The sequence below is a fragment of the Stenella coeruleoalba genome (assembly GCF_951394435.1).
Source record: "Stenella coeruleoalba genome assembly, chromosome: 11".
Taxonomy (NCBI): domain Eukaryota; kingdom Metazoa; phylum Chordata; class Mammalia; order Artiodactyla; family Delphinidae; genus Stenella; species Stenella coeruleoalba.
In genome coordinates this window covers 76,537,447-76,557,890 of record NC_137157.1, presented here as the reverse complement: position 1 = coordinate 76,557,890, position 20,444 = coordinate 76,537,447, and the positions used below count along the sequence as shown (strand labels likewise).

At 37.3% G+C, this 20,444-nt stretch overlaps 1 protein-coding gene across 3 annotated transcripts in view; it reads right to left on the bottom strand.

The window, feature by feature from the left end:
• Positions 1–629: 629 nt before the first annotated feature.
• The window catches only part of SINHCAF (SIN3-HDAC complex associated factor), a 29,717-nt gene continuing 9,902 nt past the window's right edge, over positions 630–20,444 (bottom strand). Inside the window, exons 1-6 of one of the 3 annotated variants that reach the window (XM_079937695.1) lie at positions 18,648–19,224; positions 15,670–15,817; positions 14,275–14,374; positions 12,536–12,662; positions 6,253–6,403; positions 630–2,856 (exon numbers count right to left, since the gene is read on the bottom strand). In XM_079937695.1, coding sequence (XP_079793821.1) covers positions 2,697–2,856; positions 6,253–6,403; positions 12,536–12,662; positions 14,275–14,374; positions 15,670–15,797 — 666 coding nt within the window. In that variant the 5' untranslated portion in view covers positions 15,798–15,817; positions 18,648–19,224 and the 3' untranslated portion in view covers positions 630–2,696. Of the gene's footprint in view, positions 2,857–6,252; positions 6,404–12,535; positions 12,663–14,274; positions 14,375–15,669; positions 15,818–18,647; positions 19,225–20,444 lie in introns of those variants that run through there. The other 2 variants (XM_079937696.1, XM_079937694.1) reach the window with 2 other exon arrangements.

Genomic DNA, 20,444 nt, shown 5'->3' with positions numbered 1-20,444 from the left:
AATCGTGGCCCCCTGGACAAATGGCACGCCCTGCACTCGTGAGAGCCTTGGCGCTGCCCCCTCCCTACCCATGCCCACCAATAAACCCTACTTTCTTGTCCCTGTCAACAACAACAACAAAAAATGTCTTTTACAGTCAGTCTCCGACTTAATGATGGTTCAACTTAGGATTTTTTGATTTAACAATCACGCAAAAGCGATATGCATTCAGTAGAAATCAGACTTCAACTGTGATCTTTTTCCCAGGCTAGCAATATGCAGTATATGACACTCTTGTGATGCAGCGGCAGGAGGGAGCCACAGTGAGCCACAGACCCCAGTCAGCCACGCGATCAGGAGGGTAAACTACCAGTACATTTAGCCATTCTTGCTTTCACTTTCAGTACAGTATTCAATGAATTACATGAGATAGTCAACACTTTAATGAAAAATAGGTTTTGTGTTAGATGATCTTGCCAACTGTAAGCTAATGTAGATGTTCTGGGCATGTTTAAGGTAGACTAGGCTAAGCTACGATGTATTAAATGCATTTTTGACTTACAATATTTTCAACTTACTTTGGGTTTATTGGGACGTAACCCCATGGTAAGTGGAGGAAGATCTGTATTTTAAAGTCTGTATTTCTCAGTAAAGAGGACTTCTTTCCTTCATGGTTTGTTATAATACTAAGGGCTTACATTGAGTATCTGTGAGGGTCAAAAACATTAGTTACTCTTACTTAAGAACACCTTTCAGACAAAGCCACAAAACAGCTTCTTTTATTTTCTAGTAAGACTAAATTTATTCAATACCCTAGTAAAAGTTTTGATTATAAGTATCCAACAGTATAAAAAGTACAAAACAGATTTGTAGATTTCTAATATATTAATACAAAGTGCATGACTACATACAGTACATCCTACAGGCAAAGAGAGGTGGAAGGGGAAAAAGAAGACTGTGGTTGAGGTCTAGTAATAAATAAATAAATACAGAAGTAGAGATGATCCATATTATAGTATATTCTACCACCAATACTGCAGCCAAAATGTACAAAAAAAAAGAGAGAGAGAAAAAAACCATTTCAAAATAACTCAGGAGGAAGATGATAATGGCTGGGATTCTTGTAATACACCTCAAAGTCTGTGGGAGAGCTGACCCAACTCACTATGTAGTCTGTGCATATGGTGGCTTGTAGTTTTTTCCAGAGGAAGAAATATAAAATTTTAAGTTTAGATTAAGAACTATAAAACTATAGGGTACCCATAAAAATTGGCTCACTCCTTCTTGTTATTTATACTATTCCAATCTTTAAAATCCAGTTTTAAAAATAAGCACTGAGTCATGTTATTACAAGGTAGGCAAGTGATCCTCCCGCATTATGAACAGTCTGAACTGGTGATATATTCTTCCTGAACTTTTAGAAAAGAGGCAATAGATAGTACTTTGGTTTGGGTTCAAGTAAAAGGCTTTTAATGAAGGTTTTACAATTGAAGAGCTCCACGTTTAGGATGTATCATCTAACACCTCAATGTTCAGAAAGCCTGACTAAAAGAAACCAAACCAAAACCAACCCACTCAGCATTAACACACACCTCTTTTCTTTTAGTAGAATTTTACTTTAATATAGAATGAAAAACAAAAAACAAAAACCCAAAACCCTAATAGGTTAAAACAAGTCAAACAACCATTCTACACAGATAAAACCTTCACAAAGGTCAACCGAAGTAATCCAGAGCTAAAACTGAATTGTGCAGATTTTCATTGAAGTCACCAGTCATGTAACATAAACAAATTATTTACACACTTGCAAGCCCTCTAAGAAATGTGCCCCAAGAAGCATTAACCTTTGTTTTTTTCATGTGCCATCCTGAAGACTTGCACATTTTATTTTTCAGATCATTTAACATTTTAATAGAGTGCATTCTCTACCAAGGGGTAATGCTTTGGTACTGTTCATATAGGATTGCCTATCCTAAAGATTTGACATTTCCCCAAGAGGAACTTTGATTCTGCTTTAGAAGTTTCATATAAATTAAAAACTTTATCAAATATCAATATGGAGGGAGGTGACACAGGATGCAACATATACAGTCAAGTTACCTCTGTATATTTAGAAATTACTCCTTCAAGATATTCGCACTAGAGAGCTTAGTCCGTCCCGCTTAATATTCAGTAGTACAGGTTTGAATCATCAGAACCTTGGCAACACCGTAATATTTCAAAGTTATTAACAACTACCTCTAGGGGCAAGTCTGTGTTTACTGAGTTATGTCAAATTTATTATAACGAAGGAAAACAAGTGTAGCCAGCCATCTTAAAAAATGCCCCAACCACTGCTTCTCAATATAGAAAGACTAAAACTACATACGTTTATCATACAACAAATCCCATCTCTGTCCCCTGAAATTCCCCTAATTTCATTCATTAGAAGGGGATTTTTTTAAAAAAGCCTTAAAGAGCACTTTACAGCAGCATTCAGCTTTCCTATGAAATACTCAGCATCTTAAATATTATGTACACTTCTTTTTTTCCTTTTAGTAAGCTAGATACTGGCTTCAGACTTTGTGGAACTGGAGGGAAAATAACCCACTCAAAACTATTCTAGAAATCATCTTTTGGCAGAATAACAGGTATCCAAGTTAAAAATAGGAGGGTCATTTTGTTGGTGTTTTCCAAAATTTAACTCATTTTTTGTTCCCCTTCTACATCAACCTCAGTCACCACTCCTGAGTGGAGATGGGCAGAGGCTCTGGCCCCTGAGCCTCTGGCTTCTCAGCAGCTGCTTTCTTATTGCTGCAGCAAGGCTTGAATAGATGTGTGTCGATGAGGACTTCCCCAAAACGGCCTTTATAGATAATGCCACAGCATATTTTCTGTCTAAAAGAAAAAAATGGAGGGACAACAAAATATATTAAATAAGGCAGAAAAATAAGAATACAAAAAAAGGAAACATCTACTCATAATTATAACTAGTACAGCACGATCAAAGGTTTTACTTCCACAATCTCATCACATTCCTAATGAATGGGCTCCTAGAGTGACCCCAGTTTGCTAGGTAATGGGAATTACCCAGGCGCCTTAAATCCCACACTGGAATCTTATCAAATATTAAGAGGGAAGAAGGCAATCTGAGAGACAGCAGTCAGTTTCAGAGGCTGCTCCTGAAGTTATAAACGGTTTCCTCCAAAAATCACCAAATGTTAAAGAAAACAGCCACCATAAACAGGCTGATACAGCTGGTGGTTTTATTTTAATACTGAGCAGACAAAAAATATATACACATATTATCAAATATACATAAAGGCATACAAAAATGACAACACAACAAATCACCCATGGATCACACACTCTAAAAAAAACTATTATTTCCTATGAAGTCCCCCGTATGCCCCTCTCCAATCCCACTCCACCCAATCTCATTCTCTCCTCCTTAATTTCAGGTTTATCACTGTTTTTTCTTTATATACAACATTTGTATCTCTAAACATATTGCTTGTTATCTCATATATATAATATATAAAATAAAATATATATATAGAAATGCACATATATGGACTCACACTGTACGCTACAATTGTTTTGCTCAACAGTGACTGAGGTTCATACATATTGCTAGAGCTTTATTTCATTTTAACTTATGTACGGTATTCCACCATGTGAATATACCACAATTTACCCACTCTCCTTCTGATGGGACAATTTACAAACATGCTGTACATACTGGTGCACAGGTCTGAAGGTGTTTTCCTAGGTTACGTTGCTGGGCTATAGGAATGGGAACGTGTTCAACTTTACTCGAAAATGCAAATTATTTATCAATGTGGTTCCCTTCTATTCCTATTTTGCTAAAGGTTTTATTTTAAACCTTGAAGCAAAGTTCAAATTTATCAAACATCTTCAATATACCACTAATACAATAAGCATTTTCTCCCTCCTTTAGGAAACTGTCAAATTATATTAGTTGGCTTTCTAATGCTTCAAGCAATCTCACATCCCTAGAATAAATCTAATCTAGTTATGATATATTGTTTATAACATATCAAAGTTATGTTAGCCTCATAGAATGCTTGCAGCCTATGCCCTCTTTTATCCATAATCTGGAAAAGCCAGTGCAAGATTAGAATCATTTGTTTCTGGAATGTTTGGTAGAATTTGTCTATCTAGGCCTGGGATTTTTTGAGGGAAGACTTCTGACCACTGAATCCATTCCTTTATTATGAGACAATTCAGGTTTTCTACTTTTTCCTGAGACAGTTTTGGTGAAGTGTCTTTTTCTACTAATGTATCCACTTCACCTATATGTTCAAATTTGTCATGAAGCTGTTTCTAATATCCTACTGTCTTCTAAACTTCTGCTTTTTCTATAGCTGAATCTCCCTTTTCTTATCCAAGATGCTTATGGGTACCATCTCTTTTTCTTGACCTGCTTTATCTCTAGTAACTTTTTTGGTTATGTTTTTCAAGAACCAACTCTTAGCTTTACTGATACTATCCATTCATATTGATTTTCTACTCCATTTATTTCTACTCCTATCTTTAGGATTTCCTTGCTTTTATTTTTTTTATATTGAGCTTCATTAATCTTTAAATTGGATACATGTAACTTCATTTATTTTAAATCTTTCTTTTGTAAGAAGCATTAAAGACAACTTTTCTTCTACCTCTTTAACTTCATGCCACATGTTTTGATTTGTGGTATTTTTCAGGTTTTTTTTTAGTTATAAGGATTTTCTAATTTATACTTTCTTCTTGAACCCATGGTTTCTTAATTTACAAATATATGGAGGTTTTCATCATTTTATTTTGCTAGATTGATTGATTTATGGATGTGTTGGGTCTTCATTGCTGCATGCAGGCTTTCTCTAGTTGCAGCGAACAGGGGCTGCTCTTCGTTGCGGCACGCAGGCTTCTCATTGCGGTGGCTTCTCTTGTTGCGGAGCACGGGCTCTAGGCACACAGGCTTCAGTAGCTGTGGCTTGCGGGCTCAGTAGTTGTGGTGCACGGGCTAACTTGCTCCACAGCACATGGGATCTTCCTGGACCAGGGATCGAACCCATGTCCCCTGCATTGGCAGGCGGATTCTTAACCACTACGCCACCAGGGAAGTCCTGCTAGGTATATTTTAAAACTCTCCATCCTTCCCTTCTTCTCTGGAGGTTTTACATTCTTATTTTTATTCTTTTAGTGGTTATACAGTTAATTAATTGAACTCTAAAGTTATTCAATACATTTACTGTCAACAATACAAAGATATTAGGACATTTTAACTCCCATCACTTCTATTACTTTGACTTATATGTTACTGTTGTCATTTAATTCTTTTTTTAAAAATTCCCATCTATTATCATTTTAAGCCTTCAGTGTTTGTTTAAATTTACCTATAGGCAACAAATATTTATTTATCCTTCTCAGAATTTCAATCTTGGATCTCTTCTTTCTGCCTATAGAATTTTTGTTATTGAGTCAGTTTGGCAGCAAACTCTCAATTTTCTTTTTCTAGTCAAAAAGTCCTATGCCCTCATTTACGAAAGATATTTTTGCTACATATATATAATTTTAAGTTGAGGGCTATTATCTCTTGGGCCATTGAAGGTATTAATCTATTGTTTTATGGCTTCCGTTGTTCGTGCTGAGAATTCAGCTTGTAGGTTTGCTGTTCCTTTGAAAATAATGTCTTTATTCTCTCACTACTTAAAATCTGTTTTGCCTCCCATGTTCCATAGTTTCCCTATGATGTATCTATGGGTGAATCTTCTTCACCCATAAGATAATTGCTTAGTACCTTGCTTTTAACTTGTTAGTCTCCCCAAATCTGTGAACTAGAAAATCCTTAACCACTTTCTCTTTAAATATTCTCTCTTTCTTAGTCTATTATCTCTTTTTTGACTTTGGGGTCCCTCATTCACTCAGCATTTGGCCTCTGATTATTCCTTATTAACTTGTCTACTTGTTGATGCCATTTTTAAAGACATAAAAAATATATATACTTCTAGCCCTTTTACTTTTTTTCAGTGGGAGAGTTGGTCAGAATGAATACCTAGTATACTCCATCATAGGAAATTTAGATTCCTTAACATGATTTCTACTTTAAATCAATTTTAATAGAAAAAACACACAAAATCCACACTCTCAGCTCCATTCTTGCCTAATCCACCTCCAAACACATACGCTACCAGCTGTGTGCCAAATGCCACTTAATTGCTAAGGAAGTGGGAAACCGTTGCCTATAATTAAGAAGGTTTGCTGGTTAGAGTTATTTTCTGTTGCTTTTACCTTTTCCAGTATGTGAGATCTAAAAAGGAAAACACTGGCGTTCTGTTAGAGCCAGAAGCCATCTCTGTATCTGAGCCATCATCTGACTGGTTACTATAACAAGGAGATTGAGCTGGAGAGGCACTTGAGGTGGTACTGTGAGCATCAGAATCTGAAATAAAGTGAAAACAAATTATAATTTCACTATATGCAGCTGCAACTAAGCCTCAGCATAAAACACAGTGAATGAGATAGTAAAAAGAAAAGAAAAAATTTATTTTCTATGCACTACTGACATTTGAAGATATTTGTACTAAAGTGTATCTAAAAGAAAATGAGCTTCCAATAAGATGAAGAGCTGACATACTTTTCTCTATTCTCCTGCTAATAAGTACAACTAAAAATAGATACGGACACAACACATAAAACAAACTAAACACTCTGAAAGTTGGCAACAGCTAGTGAGCTCAAGACTTAAGGAAGGAAGCGGGGGTGAGCTCCCTAGCTTTTATGGGTTTTCTTTTTGTCTCCTAAATCCCAGTCTTGCAGCTGAAGAAGCCAACAACTCAGAAATGTCAATGGGTGCAGATATAGACACACACACAGAGCCAACAGAAGCCTGCCCTCTCTAGCCAAAGGACCAGGAAAGGGGCAGCTTAGCAAGAGAGGAATCCTTTCGGAGACAATAACCACCCCCCCCCTTTTTTTTTTTGCGGTACGCGGGCCTCTCACTGTTGTGGCCTCTCCTGTTGCGAAGCACAGGCTCCGGACACGCAGGCTCAGCGGCCATGGCTCACGGGCCCAGCCGCTCCGCGGCATGTGGGATCTTCCTGGACCGGGGCACGAACCCGTGTCCCCAGCATCGGCAGGCGGACTCTCAACCACTGCGCCACCAGGGAAGCCCAACAATAACCCCTTTACTCCAGCCAAACACCACAGAAAAAAAAAAGGGTCCCCACCCCCACCCACTGGAGCAAAGGCCAAGTGGGGAGCCTAGGTTTCCATCCTCCCAAGACTGTTAGGAGGCCCCCCAACACCTCCACCAGGGTGATGTCAGTGGAAGCCCTCTGAAGAGTCGGGGCCTTCACTGTGGCCCACCGGGAACAGGAGCACCCTCACCACGTGGGAGCCTGAATTCCCAGCCCACCCCCACCCAGCCGCAGTCAGGAGCTCCTCCTCCCTCAGATACCAAAGGAGGCTGGAAAGGAGGTTAAAAGTCAGGGGGAACCTGACTTTCAACACCACTTGGCAGTAACAAGGTGGTGCCCCCCCCATTTCCCCTTCTGGAAAAAAAAAAAAAGCCAGTTAAAACAGAAGTAATAAAACTCCAAGTCTTACAACACAATTTAAAAACGTCTAGGTTTCAATAAAAAATCGTTATCATATCCAGAACCAGGAAGATCTCAAACTGAATGAAAAGTCAAGCATCTATTAAACACCAAGATGACAGAGACGTTAGCATGATCTGACAAAGATTTTAAAGCAGCTATGACAAAAATGCTTCAATAAGCCATTATGAACAAGTTTGAAATAAATGAAAACACAGCCTCAGCAAGTAGGCCTCAGTTAAAAAAAGCAGCTATAAAGAACCAAGGAACTGAAATCCGAACTGAAAAAATACAATAAGTGAAATAAAAAGCTGAGTAGACAGGCTCAACAGCAGAATGGAGGGGAAAGAGGAAACAATCAGTGAACTGGAAGAAAGAACAACAGAAATCACCCAACCTGTACAATACAAAGAAAACAAATGAAAGAGCCTTAGAGACCTGTGGAACTACAACAGAAAACATACATTCATGTGACTGCAGTCCCGGAAGAAGAGGAGAAAGAGGGCGGAGGTGAAAAACTACTCAAATATAACGGCTGAAAACGTGCCAAACTTGGCAAGAGACATAAACCTATAGATACAAGAAGCTGAGCAAACCCCAAACAGGATATACCCAAAGAAATCAATGCCAAGGCACATTATAATTAAACTTCTGAACACTAAAGAAAAAGAAAAAAATCTTGAAAGCATCCAAAGAAAAATGATACCTTACCCATAAAGGGAAAACAATAGATCCTGACTTAATAAGGAGTAAAGGCAATTCATCAGATACAAGCTAAACATGATTTAGTGTTTTTGCCCTCAGAAGACTTCATATAAATTTACAAGCCAGAAAATAAATCTTTTGGTTGATAGTCACTGAGCTATAAAGCTATCATACTGCTATTCTCAGCAACAGCAACATCAGACAGGGGTTGAGCCCACCACACCTCTTACCTTTGGCTAAAGACTCCCCACCCGCCCCCCAGGATAGGTGGATAGAATAATCCTCCAATTCATAGAACTAATCAAACATTTATTAAGTATCCACTAGACATCAAACCCTGTGTCATATCCTACATGGGAAGAAACAGACTAAAGAAAACTTTTTTGAATAGCGCTCACAAGCATTTTCTATTAACAAAAGTTTATATACAATAGCATAAAATTAAGTATCTAAAACAAAGAAGGCACCAATTGGTGTTTTTAATATGTTCATTTACTTCCAATATATGAATAGCTTAACTTCAGGAAAAAACAACCAAACAAAATTCTCAAGAGTAGCAGGCTTTACATAAAAAAGAATGAAATAATGCCATGTGCAACAAGATGGATGCAACTAGAGATTATCATACTAAGTGAAGTAAGTCAGAAAGAGAAAGACAAATACCATATGAAATCACTTATATGTGGAATCTAAAATATGACACAAATGAACCTATCTATGAAACAGAAACAGAATCACGGACATAGAGAATAGACTGGTTGTTGCCAAGGGGGATGGGGCTGAGGGAGAGAGGAAGTAGGAGGGTGGGGTTAGCATCTATAAGCTTTAACATATAGAATGGATAAACAACAAGGTCCTACTGTATAGCACAGAGGACTATATTCAATATCCTATGATAAACCATAATGGAAAAGAATATTAAAAAAAGAATGTAAAAAAATAAATTAAAAAAAAGGAGTAGCAGGCTTTAAAGGAATAAGTCTACAGGAATATTTAAAAGACTTCCCTGGGACTTCCCTTGTGGTCCAGTGAGTAAGACTCCGTGCTCCCAACACAAGGGGCCCAGGTTCGATCCCTGGTTGGGGAACTAGATCCTGCGTGCGTGCCACAACTAAGAAGTCCACATACCACAAATGAGAAGCCTGCATGCCACAAATAAGAGTCCGCGTGCTGCAACTAAGAAGTCATCCACATGCCGCAACTATGAAGTCCGCATGCTGCAATTAAAGATCCCACACGTCGCAACTAAGACCCAGTGCAAACTAACTAAATAAATAAATAAACAGCACATACACTGCTAGGGTGTGTGTTTAGAAAAAAAAACAAAAGACTTCCCTAATAATTAACAGCAATAGCAGTCATCTCTATGCTGCTCTAGTGATAGTCATCACTATCCTAGGGAGTGTTTAATATCTATGAACCATTTGAAATTGCAGTTATTTGACCATGTCTACCTATAAAAATGGCAATTTTATATGGTTCAATCTAACACCTGGGACACTAGGATACAATTATATATAGAATCGCAGTTAGGGAAAAAAAACTCTCTTCTAGAATGTAAATCAGGAAATTCTTCAAAGAACTGAAATTTTTGAAGTCTTAAACATTAGGTAGGTAGGATTTGGAAAGGCACAAAAGACTAGTTAGATAGCTTGGGGTAGGTGGGGATGATGAGTAAAATTGGAAGCAGAATACACTATGCACACGAAGGGAACTGACCCTTTCCCTAAAATGGTACATCCAAAGACATGCTAGGGGTTTTCCATTTTATTCTACAGCAATCAGAATCATTGCAGGTTTTAGGAAGAAGAATGACAAAAAGAATGGCTAACATTTATATGGGAATTTATTTCGCTTTATTTTGTTTTACAAAACCCATTTTACTTGATTATCCTCACTTCCCTGATTAGGAAATTGTGGTTAAATGTTAAGCAACACCAGGGTCACATATTTGTTCAAGAACTGTAACTCAAATCCAGATCTTCAAGCCCTAAGTCCAATGCCTTTCCAGTACACCACAAAGGAAAGAATGTCCCAGGAAGAGGAATACAAGGCAGGTACATGCAAGATGCATGGAAGCAAATATATAACCAGAGACAGGGAAACCATTTAGTGGGTGATGTATAAAAATTCAAATATCTCAAAACTGTTATGGTGCACACAGCTGCTAGCAATTCACAATGCACCTGGGAAAATCATGTTTCACTCTGAGTTTCCAAAATCCAGTTATTTTCAGCTTCCAACCCCTCCACAGCACAGCTTTATCACAAAAATCTGAAATTACACTGGACATATTCCCTTAGGTAAGGCAAAAGTTAGTCAGATGTCACTTTCCCTATAATTAAAGGGAGACGCTAAGAATATACAACAAATATCAATTTTTCTACCCCTCAAGTTATAGAAGAAAATTACTATTTTCTAAATGTTCACTAAAACATTTAAAGAGAATAAAGGGTAGAGTCAGTCTTTCTTCCCCCCTTGGTGATAGCTGGTTAAGAAACAAACATGTATAATTAAAATATACACATATTTGATGTTGCCTAAATATTTTACTATAGATGTATTAAAATATTTTAGCCAAAGATTAAATATATTAACAGAATAACTATGGACTGGTAACACCAACTTACCTGAGAGCAGAGTTAGTAGCAGATCTGGAAAGACTCTGGAGTCCTGTGGCATGAGTTACACTATCCCAGAGAGCAGAATGATATTGTAGAAACAGCACAGGGCTTTGCAATTAGACAAACCCCAGCTCAAATTTATCTCTACCACTTACTAAGTGACCTCGGGTCAAGGTGAAATCATTACTTTGTACTTCCTATCCTAATCTCTAAAATAGAAATCATTGGGATAATTATGTATGTAAAGTGCTTGGTACATATACCAAAATGCTCAAGAGATGATAGTTCTCCTTCCTTCCTCTCATTCTATCTGATCAGTAACTTGTCTTTTTCCATTTTTCTAAAACAAGCACTGAGTGATAAAACTTTGTCTAACAAGGTCCTAGAGATTTTTTTTTTTTAGCTGCACTGCACGGGATGCGGCATCTTAGTTCCCCAACCAGGGATGGAACTCGTGCCCCTTGAGGTGGAACCTCAGAGTCCTAACCACTGGACCGCCAGGGAATTCCCCAGTTTTGTTTTTTTTTTTAATCCTGAAAATTCCAATACAGGTCCACCTACAATTCTGAAAATGTTCTCAAAACAAAAGTTTATTCCTAACCCTTTTGGTCACAAAATCTGGCCTGACCTGGACTATAATTAGGTAAGCAAACCTGACTAGCTTATTTACAGTTAGTTTATTCCACCTATATGAATATGCCTACATTTTTCCCACAGAAACACTAATGTGTTTGATTCAATAGTGCTGCCTCAGACCCCCCTGGGTGTAATAAATAACATAATAACATTATATGCAGTGGATTTCCTTTTCAAAATCTGAAATCTAGGGCTTCCCTAGTGGCGCAGTGGCTGAGAGTCCGCCTGCCGATGCAGGGGACACAGGCTCGTGCCCCAGTCCGGGAAGATCCCACATGCCGCGGAGCGGCTATGCCCGTGAGCCACGGCCGCTGAGCCTGCGCGTCCGGAGCCTGTGCTCCGCAACAGGAGAGGCCACAGCAGTGAGACGCCCACGTACCGCAAAAAAAAAAAAAAAAAAAAAAACTCTGAAATCTAAATTCCTAAATACAGAAGTACCACAAAAGGTCCCCTACCCCCAATGACTTCCAATAAAAGTAGACGAGCTTAATATTAATTTATCATTCCCTTCCCATCCTCTCACCCCACACAACACACCAAGCCCTCTTAAACCTAAAGGTCTTGAGGCTGGCTTTTACTGCAATATCTGAGTTATGATTTCCAAAATTACACTCCAGAGAACCTGGGCTTTAGTCTCAGATTGTCCACTAATTATTTATATACCTTTCTACATATCTCCAGGCCTCAAACTCCTTAAGAATAAAAATCAAGTAAACAAATTTGAAAAGTTCATCCTCTAGAAAATTAAGATGTCAGTAAAGAGATCAGAATGCTCTGTGTTCTTAGCACAATCTGAAGAAGTGGCTGGTGAAAGTACTTTTAAGACACCAAAATCAAAGATAAAGTTCGAAGATTTCATAGAAATAAAATATCTCTCCCAAGTCAACATTGCCTCCCACTCTTTTTTTAAAAAGCAATAAAAGAAAATATGGTCCATACATGCCATGTGCCACCCCAGACAAAAATAAAAACAACTATTCTTAAATCCTCATGTTTCAGTATCAAACTTACTGTGACGTTTAAATTCCTTCTGCAGTTTACTGATCTGGTTGCTTTTTATCCTGTTTCCAGATAGAGTTTTCACTTTCTTTGGTTTCAGGGTAGTCTTTAGACTGGGTCCTGCCCTTGCATCTACCACCTGGAAGAAAATACTGAATATTTAATACCATTTTAAAAATGACACCTCTGTATTCCCTTGGTTCAGACGAATGCTTATTTAAAGGAGCCAAATTTGAATTTCCTACTCAGTGTTTGAGAGCTCATGTGCACTTTTAATTATCACATGGTATTAAAGAATAATTTATCTAGTGGTTTTTTTCCTTTGAAGTAAGTAATAGCAGGAGTCTGCTGGGCAAAAAATTTACATAGATTTTATATATGGTGAAAATGACCCAAGTAGGTTAAGAAAAACCAAACCTAACAACAATTAACATTTCTATAGGATGATGTTCCGCAGTTTACAAAAAGTTTTCATATACTTTTGATTTTAACTTCACCACAAAGCAGTAAGCAGTAATTTGTTACTCCAGTTTTAGGGTAAAGAAAAACAAGAGATATTCAACTATGTATTTTGCCTTATTTCACTAAGCTAGTAAATGGGCAAGGGTGGGTGGGGAAGGGGCCCAGATGCAAATCAGGGTTTTCAGACCTATGCTTTATGCTCTTTTTACTACACACCCTTAATCCCTGAGGTCAGCCACGTGAGGGCAATGGCATGTTCTTCCACAGCCTAGCGTGGCCACTGGTCTAGCCCCATATGGTCTCATTTCTCATGCCTTCACTCACATTGGCTATTTGCAGATTTCTACCCTTATGTAAAAGGTTGACATCACCTTCAAAATCACAATTTGGATCTTCTCCAGGTAAGCTATTAATTAAAGAAAAACTCACATTTTTATAGGTTAACAGACCCACAGAAACCTATTATAATAATGAAACATTGTCACCAAAGGACAGTGTAAGGCTAGTGTAAGAAAAAAGGTAAAGAACAAATATTTTTTGCCCGCTTAAAAACAAACATTTTGTATAAATGTCATAAATCTTCTGAAAGCTAGCATACAGAAAAATTAGATAAGACCTAACGGTGTCGTTCTGGTTATTGAAAATATTTTCTAAAGAATTCTAGTGACGTTATAAAGTGAAATGCAAATAGAAAACACATTTACATTCCAGTTTGATCTCAACTAGATTTAATATAGATTAACAATAGCTTCTACGTGAGTGATTACTATGCATTATACTTTATATACATCATCTCATTCAGTTCTTACAACAGTTCTGTGAGACAGCTATTATCTTTGCACTTTATAAATAAATGTCACTTGCCCAAAGTTCACAACTAGTAAGTGGTAAAGGCAGGCTTTAAATCCAGTTCTGATTATAAACCAATGTGCTCATTAGTACCAACATGAATTAGGACATACATAATCCTAGGAGATGAAAAAAAGGATCCATGTCTAATTAACTCTAGGAATTTCTGGGTTAAACCTAAAAATATGTGAAATGTACACTGTGGATCTCCAAAAATGGGTATATTTGATACAACCTTAGAGAAATGCCATACCAAGCTATTTTGCTCCCCAAAATGCCAAAATGTTAAGTGATTATATCTGAGCAGCAACTAGTGCTTTTCTTTATTCTTTTCAGACTTTTCTACCCTAGGAACATATTATTTCCTAAATTGGGGGAAAAATTAATGTTACTTTAAATATAACAGAGGTATAATTGAGAAAGACGAAAGATGAACTCACATGATTCCAGTTTTTTTTTGATCCTGCTGGCAGTTTCTTCCATCTTTTCACAAGCAGGACACAGGCATTACAGATGTCTCCTGAACGAGTCTCATGTAACCTGATAAGAAAACAATCAAACCTTTATTAGTCTCCTTTACATTAAAGAACTCATGCAAGTACATTTCTTTTAGAAAAAACACTATTTATAGTTTATAGATGTCATTTCTAATTGTCTGGAGTGATCCAGTTCCATTGTTTCTGTAGAATATTTCAGAAATATAATTAACTTCTAGATCCAATGAATCAATTCCATGTGCTACAATTTGGTCATTTTAAAATAAAGAATGTTTTTTAAAACAATAGCAAAATTTAAGACCTAGAGAAGATCCTGGTCACCATGGTTTTAAACAATGCTGTCCAATTAATCTTTCTTGAAATGTGTAGATACTTCATAAGCAATAAAACACGACCCTTTAAGTAAAATAATGTGCCGTGATATTCTAGTTTCACAACAAACAAAACCAGAGAGGCACTGTAATTTTTTTTTTAATGAATACATCTGCATGGGGGAAAGAAATCTATAGTTACCAAGCTATTTTTTAATTGTCTCTCTGAGGAATTTTTCATTTACTATACTTTTCCTGTATTATAAATACACAGAAAAATACTAATAACATTTATTATATATACAATTGGAAATAAAGACATTAGGAGAAAAATGTAATTTCAAAAGGCAAGGTTGGTTAGTGGAGACTCTTTGACAACCTTCAAAATTAAGTACAAAGTCTAGGATTAACAATAAATAATCCACAGAATGTTTTGATAAGAACAGTGGTGAAATTAATTTCTAACATGGGAAATGGCTCAACATTAAGTATTTTATTTCATCCAAGTATTTGTTGGAAAGTAATTTCCATTTTATTAAGCAGAGGTTTATTGTCAAAAGATAAATAAAGAACGAAATTATAAAATAAAAGCTAACATAGCCTGACAGGTTTCAGGGCAGTACATTAAGTCCTGCTAGTATCCTCAGCAGATTGGGTTAAAATATATTTCTATAATTTAGAAAAACAATACAAAGGACAGAAAACTAGTGGAGGACAATTACTGTAAGAGAGAATAAGGGTAATTTTTTAAAAAAAATCTCTTTGTACATCCTGAAGTTAACAAAAGGGTTTGTTTGATTATAACTTCTAAAGGGCTTCACAATTAATTTGGTAGTTCCTCATAATCTAGAAAAAGGAAGGCTGTCAGTATTGTTTGATTTAAGAGCAAGTGCCTTGAAATAACCTAGATTAGAATATGAGTGATTTTAATTATTAGCACACTGTTCCAATCCCTTTGCTTAGAAATACTTCTGTATACTGTGATCTTTTTCACTCCAAAAATGGTACAAACATCACATGATCTTACCCAAAACAGCTCTGGAAGTCCTTTTCATAGCGTTTACTGTCAGTGAATCGAGAACTGGAGGATTTAGCTCTGCAAATACAGCAGCCCTCTATACTTCGGTACATCTTTGGCTTGTGAAAACCAAACATCTTTTCTTCTGGGCAATAGTCTGTAAAGCCAAGGGAATTGATGACACAGCTTTGTTGAGGGCTATAACAAGAAACCATTAAAAGCGAACTCTCTGCTCCACCCTACCCCCAGCAATGCGGTATTACATGACGGAGAGAGAAGGGCACTGGTGAAAACCTCTTGGACCCACCTCAATTCTAGGCACACGAGCATAGCAAGTGTCTAAAACACACAAAGTAGCTCAGGTATTTAACAAGGCTTCTACTACCTCCTCCCCTCCTGGCAAACACTCATTCTAAATGTGCAGGAAGGGTACTTCCCTGGTGGTGCAGTGGTTAAGGGTCCACCTGCCAATGCGGGGGACACCGGTTCGATCCCTGGTAGGGGAGGATCCCACATGCTGCGGGGCAGCTGGGCCCGTGCGCCACAACTACTGAGGCTGCGCTCTAGAGCCCACAAGCCACAACTACCGAAGCCCACACCTCTGGAGCCCGTGCTCCACGGCGGGAGGGGTCACCGCAATGAGAAGCCCACACGCCACAACGAGGAGTAGCCCCTACTCGCCGCAACTGGAGAAAGCCCGCACGCAGCAGACAAGACCCAACGCAGCCAAAAAAGGATAAATTAATTAATTAATTAATTTTTAAAAATAAATAAAATAAAATTGCAGGAAGGAGGCATTTTCTAAAATTCAAGATTTTAAGTAGAGAATACAACAAACTCTCCCCACTATCCTGTGAAGTAATGGAATCATACACAATGGAGGACACATCCTAAAATTTAAGCTAAGGCACCCCTTTTTATTTTGCATCTCTGCATTAATGTGATTCCCTCCTCTTGGAAAGTTTTGAGCATTTACTACAGGACCACTATTTGATACTAAGCACAAAAGTAGCTCAATATGCATCAACCTACACTACTTTGCCCTATGGGAAATCAGAGGGGATTTCTTCTGTGATAAATGGGAAGTTCTAAGGCAAGTTGTTCCTGAATTGAAACTACTGAAAGGAGGACGTAAAATACACAAAACTCCAGGGTTATAATTTAAGAATAATAATTTTATAAATCATTAAGATAAATTAAGAATGAGCTCATGTTGCCTGCCCAGTGGTCTGCCCCTCACAGCTGTTACAGAGGTTTTTGAAGTTTTTCAATGAGGTGCTGTGCCTTAGAACAGTAATAGTGGGAGGCATATGTTCAAAAACGTAAACTGTGATTTCCATGATCAAAAAAATCTCAACATCAAGCAAGGAAGGCAGATGCAGCTCCAGGGCCGGATGCAACAAAAATGTAGCTGGCAGTAAACAAGTACCTTGTAAGTAATTTAGAATATCCAAACCAAGGACCAACTTCACCAGAACATCTGGACTAAGAGAGGTGATGAAACGGTAATGAACAGAAACTAAACCCCAAGGGACAAATCCAGAGCAGGGTGTGTGTGTGTGTGTAAAGGTCCAAATACAAATTATCACAAAACCATCATATAAAGCATCAAGAAGAGAAAATTATTAATACCAGCTAGATTTGTGCCCACAGTTTTAGGAATTATAACTACAGAACACCACCCTTTTAAAAGTTCTTTTAGAAATATACTCAAATATACAAGTAAAACAAAAATTTTGGTGTTTGTCTTTGGATGACCTCTTGCCTAACCTCATTCCATTCCATTTCTGGTTAGCCATACCTGAGCAAGTATATGAAAGTGATTCAGAAAAATAACCAAATATCCAGGATGTCATATGTGTGTGTGTGTGTGTGTGTGCGTGTGCGTGTGTGTGTGTGTGTGTGTGTGTGTGTGTTTGAGATGCAGGGATTCTGAAATATAAACAAATGATTTATAACTTGTTTTTAAGAAAATATTTTATCAGTAAATAACTAAAGACTTAAGTCTTCCTTTTAAACAGGGGCCACTGTTCATTAAGTGTTCTTTGATGTTTTTGTTGGTGAGGGAGGCAAGCAAAAAGGGAGGTGCAATGGGGCAGAAGGACACTGATGCATTTCAATAATTAAGCCTAAACTAACAGTTACTTTAAGAATTGTTAAAACAAGAAAATAAAATACTCCTAGTTGATTAAGTTAATTATTTTCATTAAATGAGATTTTTTGAAAGGAAAAAAATGAGGAAGGTGCTCTGTATATAGTAGGAAAAGGCACACCTGTGAAATGAGGTAGATTTCTTTTTCCATCTAACAAACCCATATGATGAATGAAAAGAAAATTGCCTCCTGAGAAAATGGCCACGTGCTGCTTTGGAAAAAACCACGTCAAATGACACAGGTTTATAGAAACTTATTAAAATAAGTACTCAGAAAGTAGAAGCTATTGCTTTAATTTGTATATTTCTGTTTTGAGGCAAAAATGTAACATAACTTTCTAGTTCTTACACCAAACTGTGGGCTCTCCAAACTCCCCCAACACCTTCCATTACCATCAAGGTCAAAAGTCCAGAGTTCCTCTTGCAGTCACCAGCTTCATCAATAGCTCTAGGAAACTTCAACCTCTCTTCTCAGCAAGGATAAAGGAAGTATACAGCAAGGAAGGCCAGTTCATTCCATTAACACACAGACCAAATCCTATTACAACAGACAGACTCCTATCTCTACCCTCACAATCCCCTTCTCTCCACAAATAAACATGCCATCAAAACTATACAAAAATCAGATCATCTCCAATATATGAACTACCTTCCCTGAGGCTGGATTTGACCAAGAAGCCAGAGTTTGTGCCAGTTATCATGGGGGCAAGCTGCTAAGAAATACTAGGGCTACCGCTAGGTACTGAGGCTTTCCTTTTCATCAGCAGCTACTGTGAATCAACTGTTCATCTTCAGTATGATTTTTGTTGTTGTTGGGGATCTCCACAAAACTTACCCAATAGTACCAGTGAAACAATCCATTCTTCAGCTTGAGGATATTCTTCTTAGACATCAGAAAAAATACAATAGCCTGATGTCTTCTGATTGATAATCTTTTATGTAGCTCTGCAACCTGTTTTTCCTGACAAAATTCTTCTGCCTAAACATCTGAGTGGGGTCTAAATCCTAGGGTTCACCCTCTTCCAAGCAGTGCTAAATGCAGTAAGCAGGCAGGCACTTGTCCTAATGCAGCACACAAGTAGCGCATGAGCCTTTTAATGGATGATTACTTAATAAACCTATTAAACCTTTTCTGAGCTTATTCCTGCACTTGAGAGGTACCTGGGAATCTGCAGCAAATACGCAGGCGTTTCATTTTGGGCTCTGTTTACAGCAACCCAGTTAAGCAGTGATTGGTGTTTAGCCATTTTGAGCTTTGGGGAGCAGAGATTAACTGAAAATATTTTCACAAAATCTACAGACCCACTAATGTTTTAAAAAACAAAAAACCTTACCTAATCTCTGAGAAAAAACTAAGGACACAAACTGGCTCTGAAACCAAGTTACTTTGTATATTTGAGAGGGTAGTGGGTGAGCATGGCACATTTGATTTTAAACTTGGAATTTCTGTTATCTCAACAAACCGGGTGGTTCTTTAGAATACTTCTTTCCTATAAAAATACTGAATCACTATGTTGTATACCCGAAACTAACATAATATTGTGAATCAACTTCAATTTTAAAAAAAGAATATTTCTTTCCTAATTCCACATTTGTGCAATATTAAATGATCCCTCCAGAACAATCTATTTTATCTGTTCAAATTATTTGTGATTTTTGCATCTATTCTTATAGGTGTCACATCATTCAACAGTGTTTTAATAGAAGGAAGCTAATACCATCTGCTTCCTAATTGATGAATAGTTACAGATGAGAGTGTACCCCGTACAATCTCACCCTTAAGCATGTATTTGCAGAAGGCAGAAGAAAATGTACCTTTGAGATAAAGGCAAAAATCAGAAAGAAGTAAAATGCTGATTAAAAACCGTCATTTGCCTTCTAAAATTAGATAGTAGTGATAGCTGCAAAACTCTAAATACACTAAAAGCCACTGAATTGTACACTTTAAAGAGTGAATTTTATGGTACATAAATTATATCTCAATAAGCTTGTTTTTAAAAATAAAAATAGACTGGGTTGGGAATTCTCTTATTGTCTTTATTCATCTTTGTAACCTCAGCACCTAGAATAGTGCCAATCATGTGGTATGTACTCAATAAATGTGTTGATTAAACTTTTTTAAAAAGCTGTCATTTGTATAGCACTTCATGTTTTATAAAGCACTTTCATTGACATTAGTTCTTTATCTACTGTCAGCCAAAAAGCCACAAATTTTTTTCAATACTGTAACAGTTAAAGACAAATCAACCATGCTGAAATTACTGTTCTGTCCAATTTAATTCAATCGCCCCAAATTAAAAAGATTAAAGTTAATAGCTAAGTCAGCAAAAGCCATAAGAGAAATAACTATAATTACATGAACAAATAGCATACATAGACAACAATGTGAATTTTTTAAATGCAACAATCAATTCTAAACATTTGTTTTGATTGATTTACTGGGGTTTCTTCCACTTTAAAACTTCCAAAAAGTTGATCGTAAAAATTCAGTGATCGGGCTTCCCTGGCGTCACAGTGGTTAAGAAGCCACCTGCCAATGCAAGGGACACGTGTTCGAGCCCTGGTCCGGGAAGATCCCACATGCCGCGGAGCAACTAAGCCGGTGCACCACAGCTACTGAGCCTGCACTCTA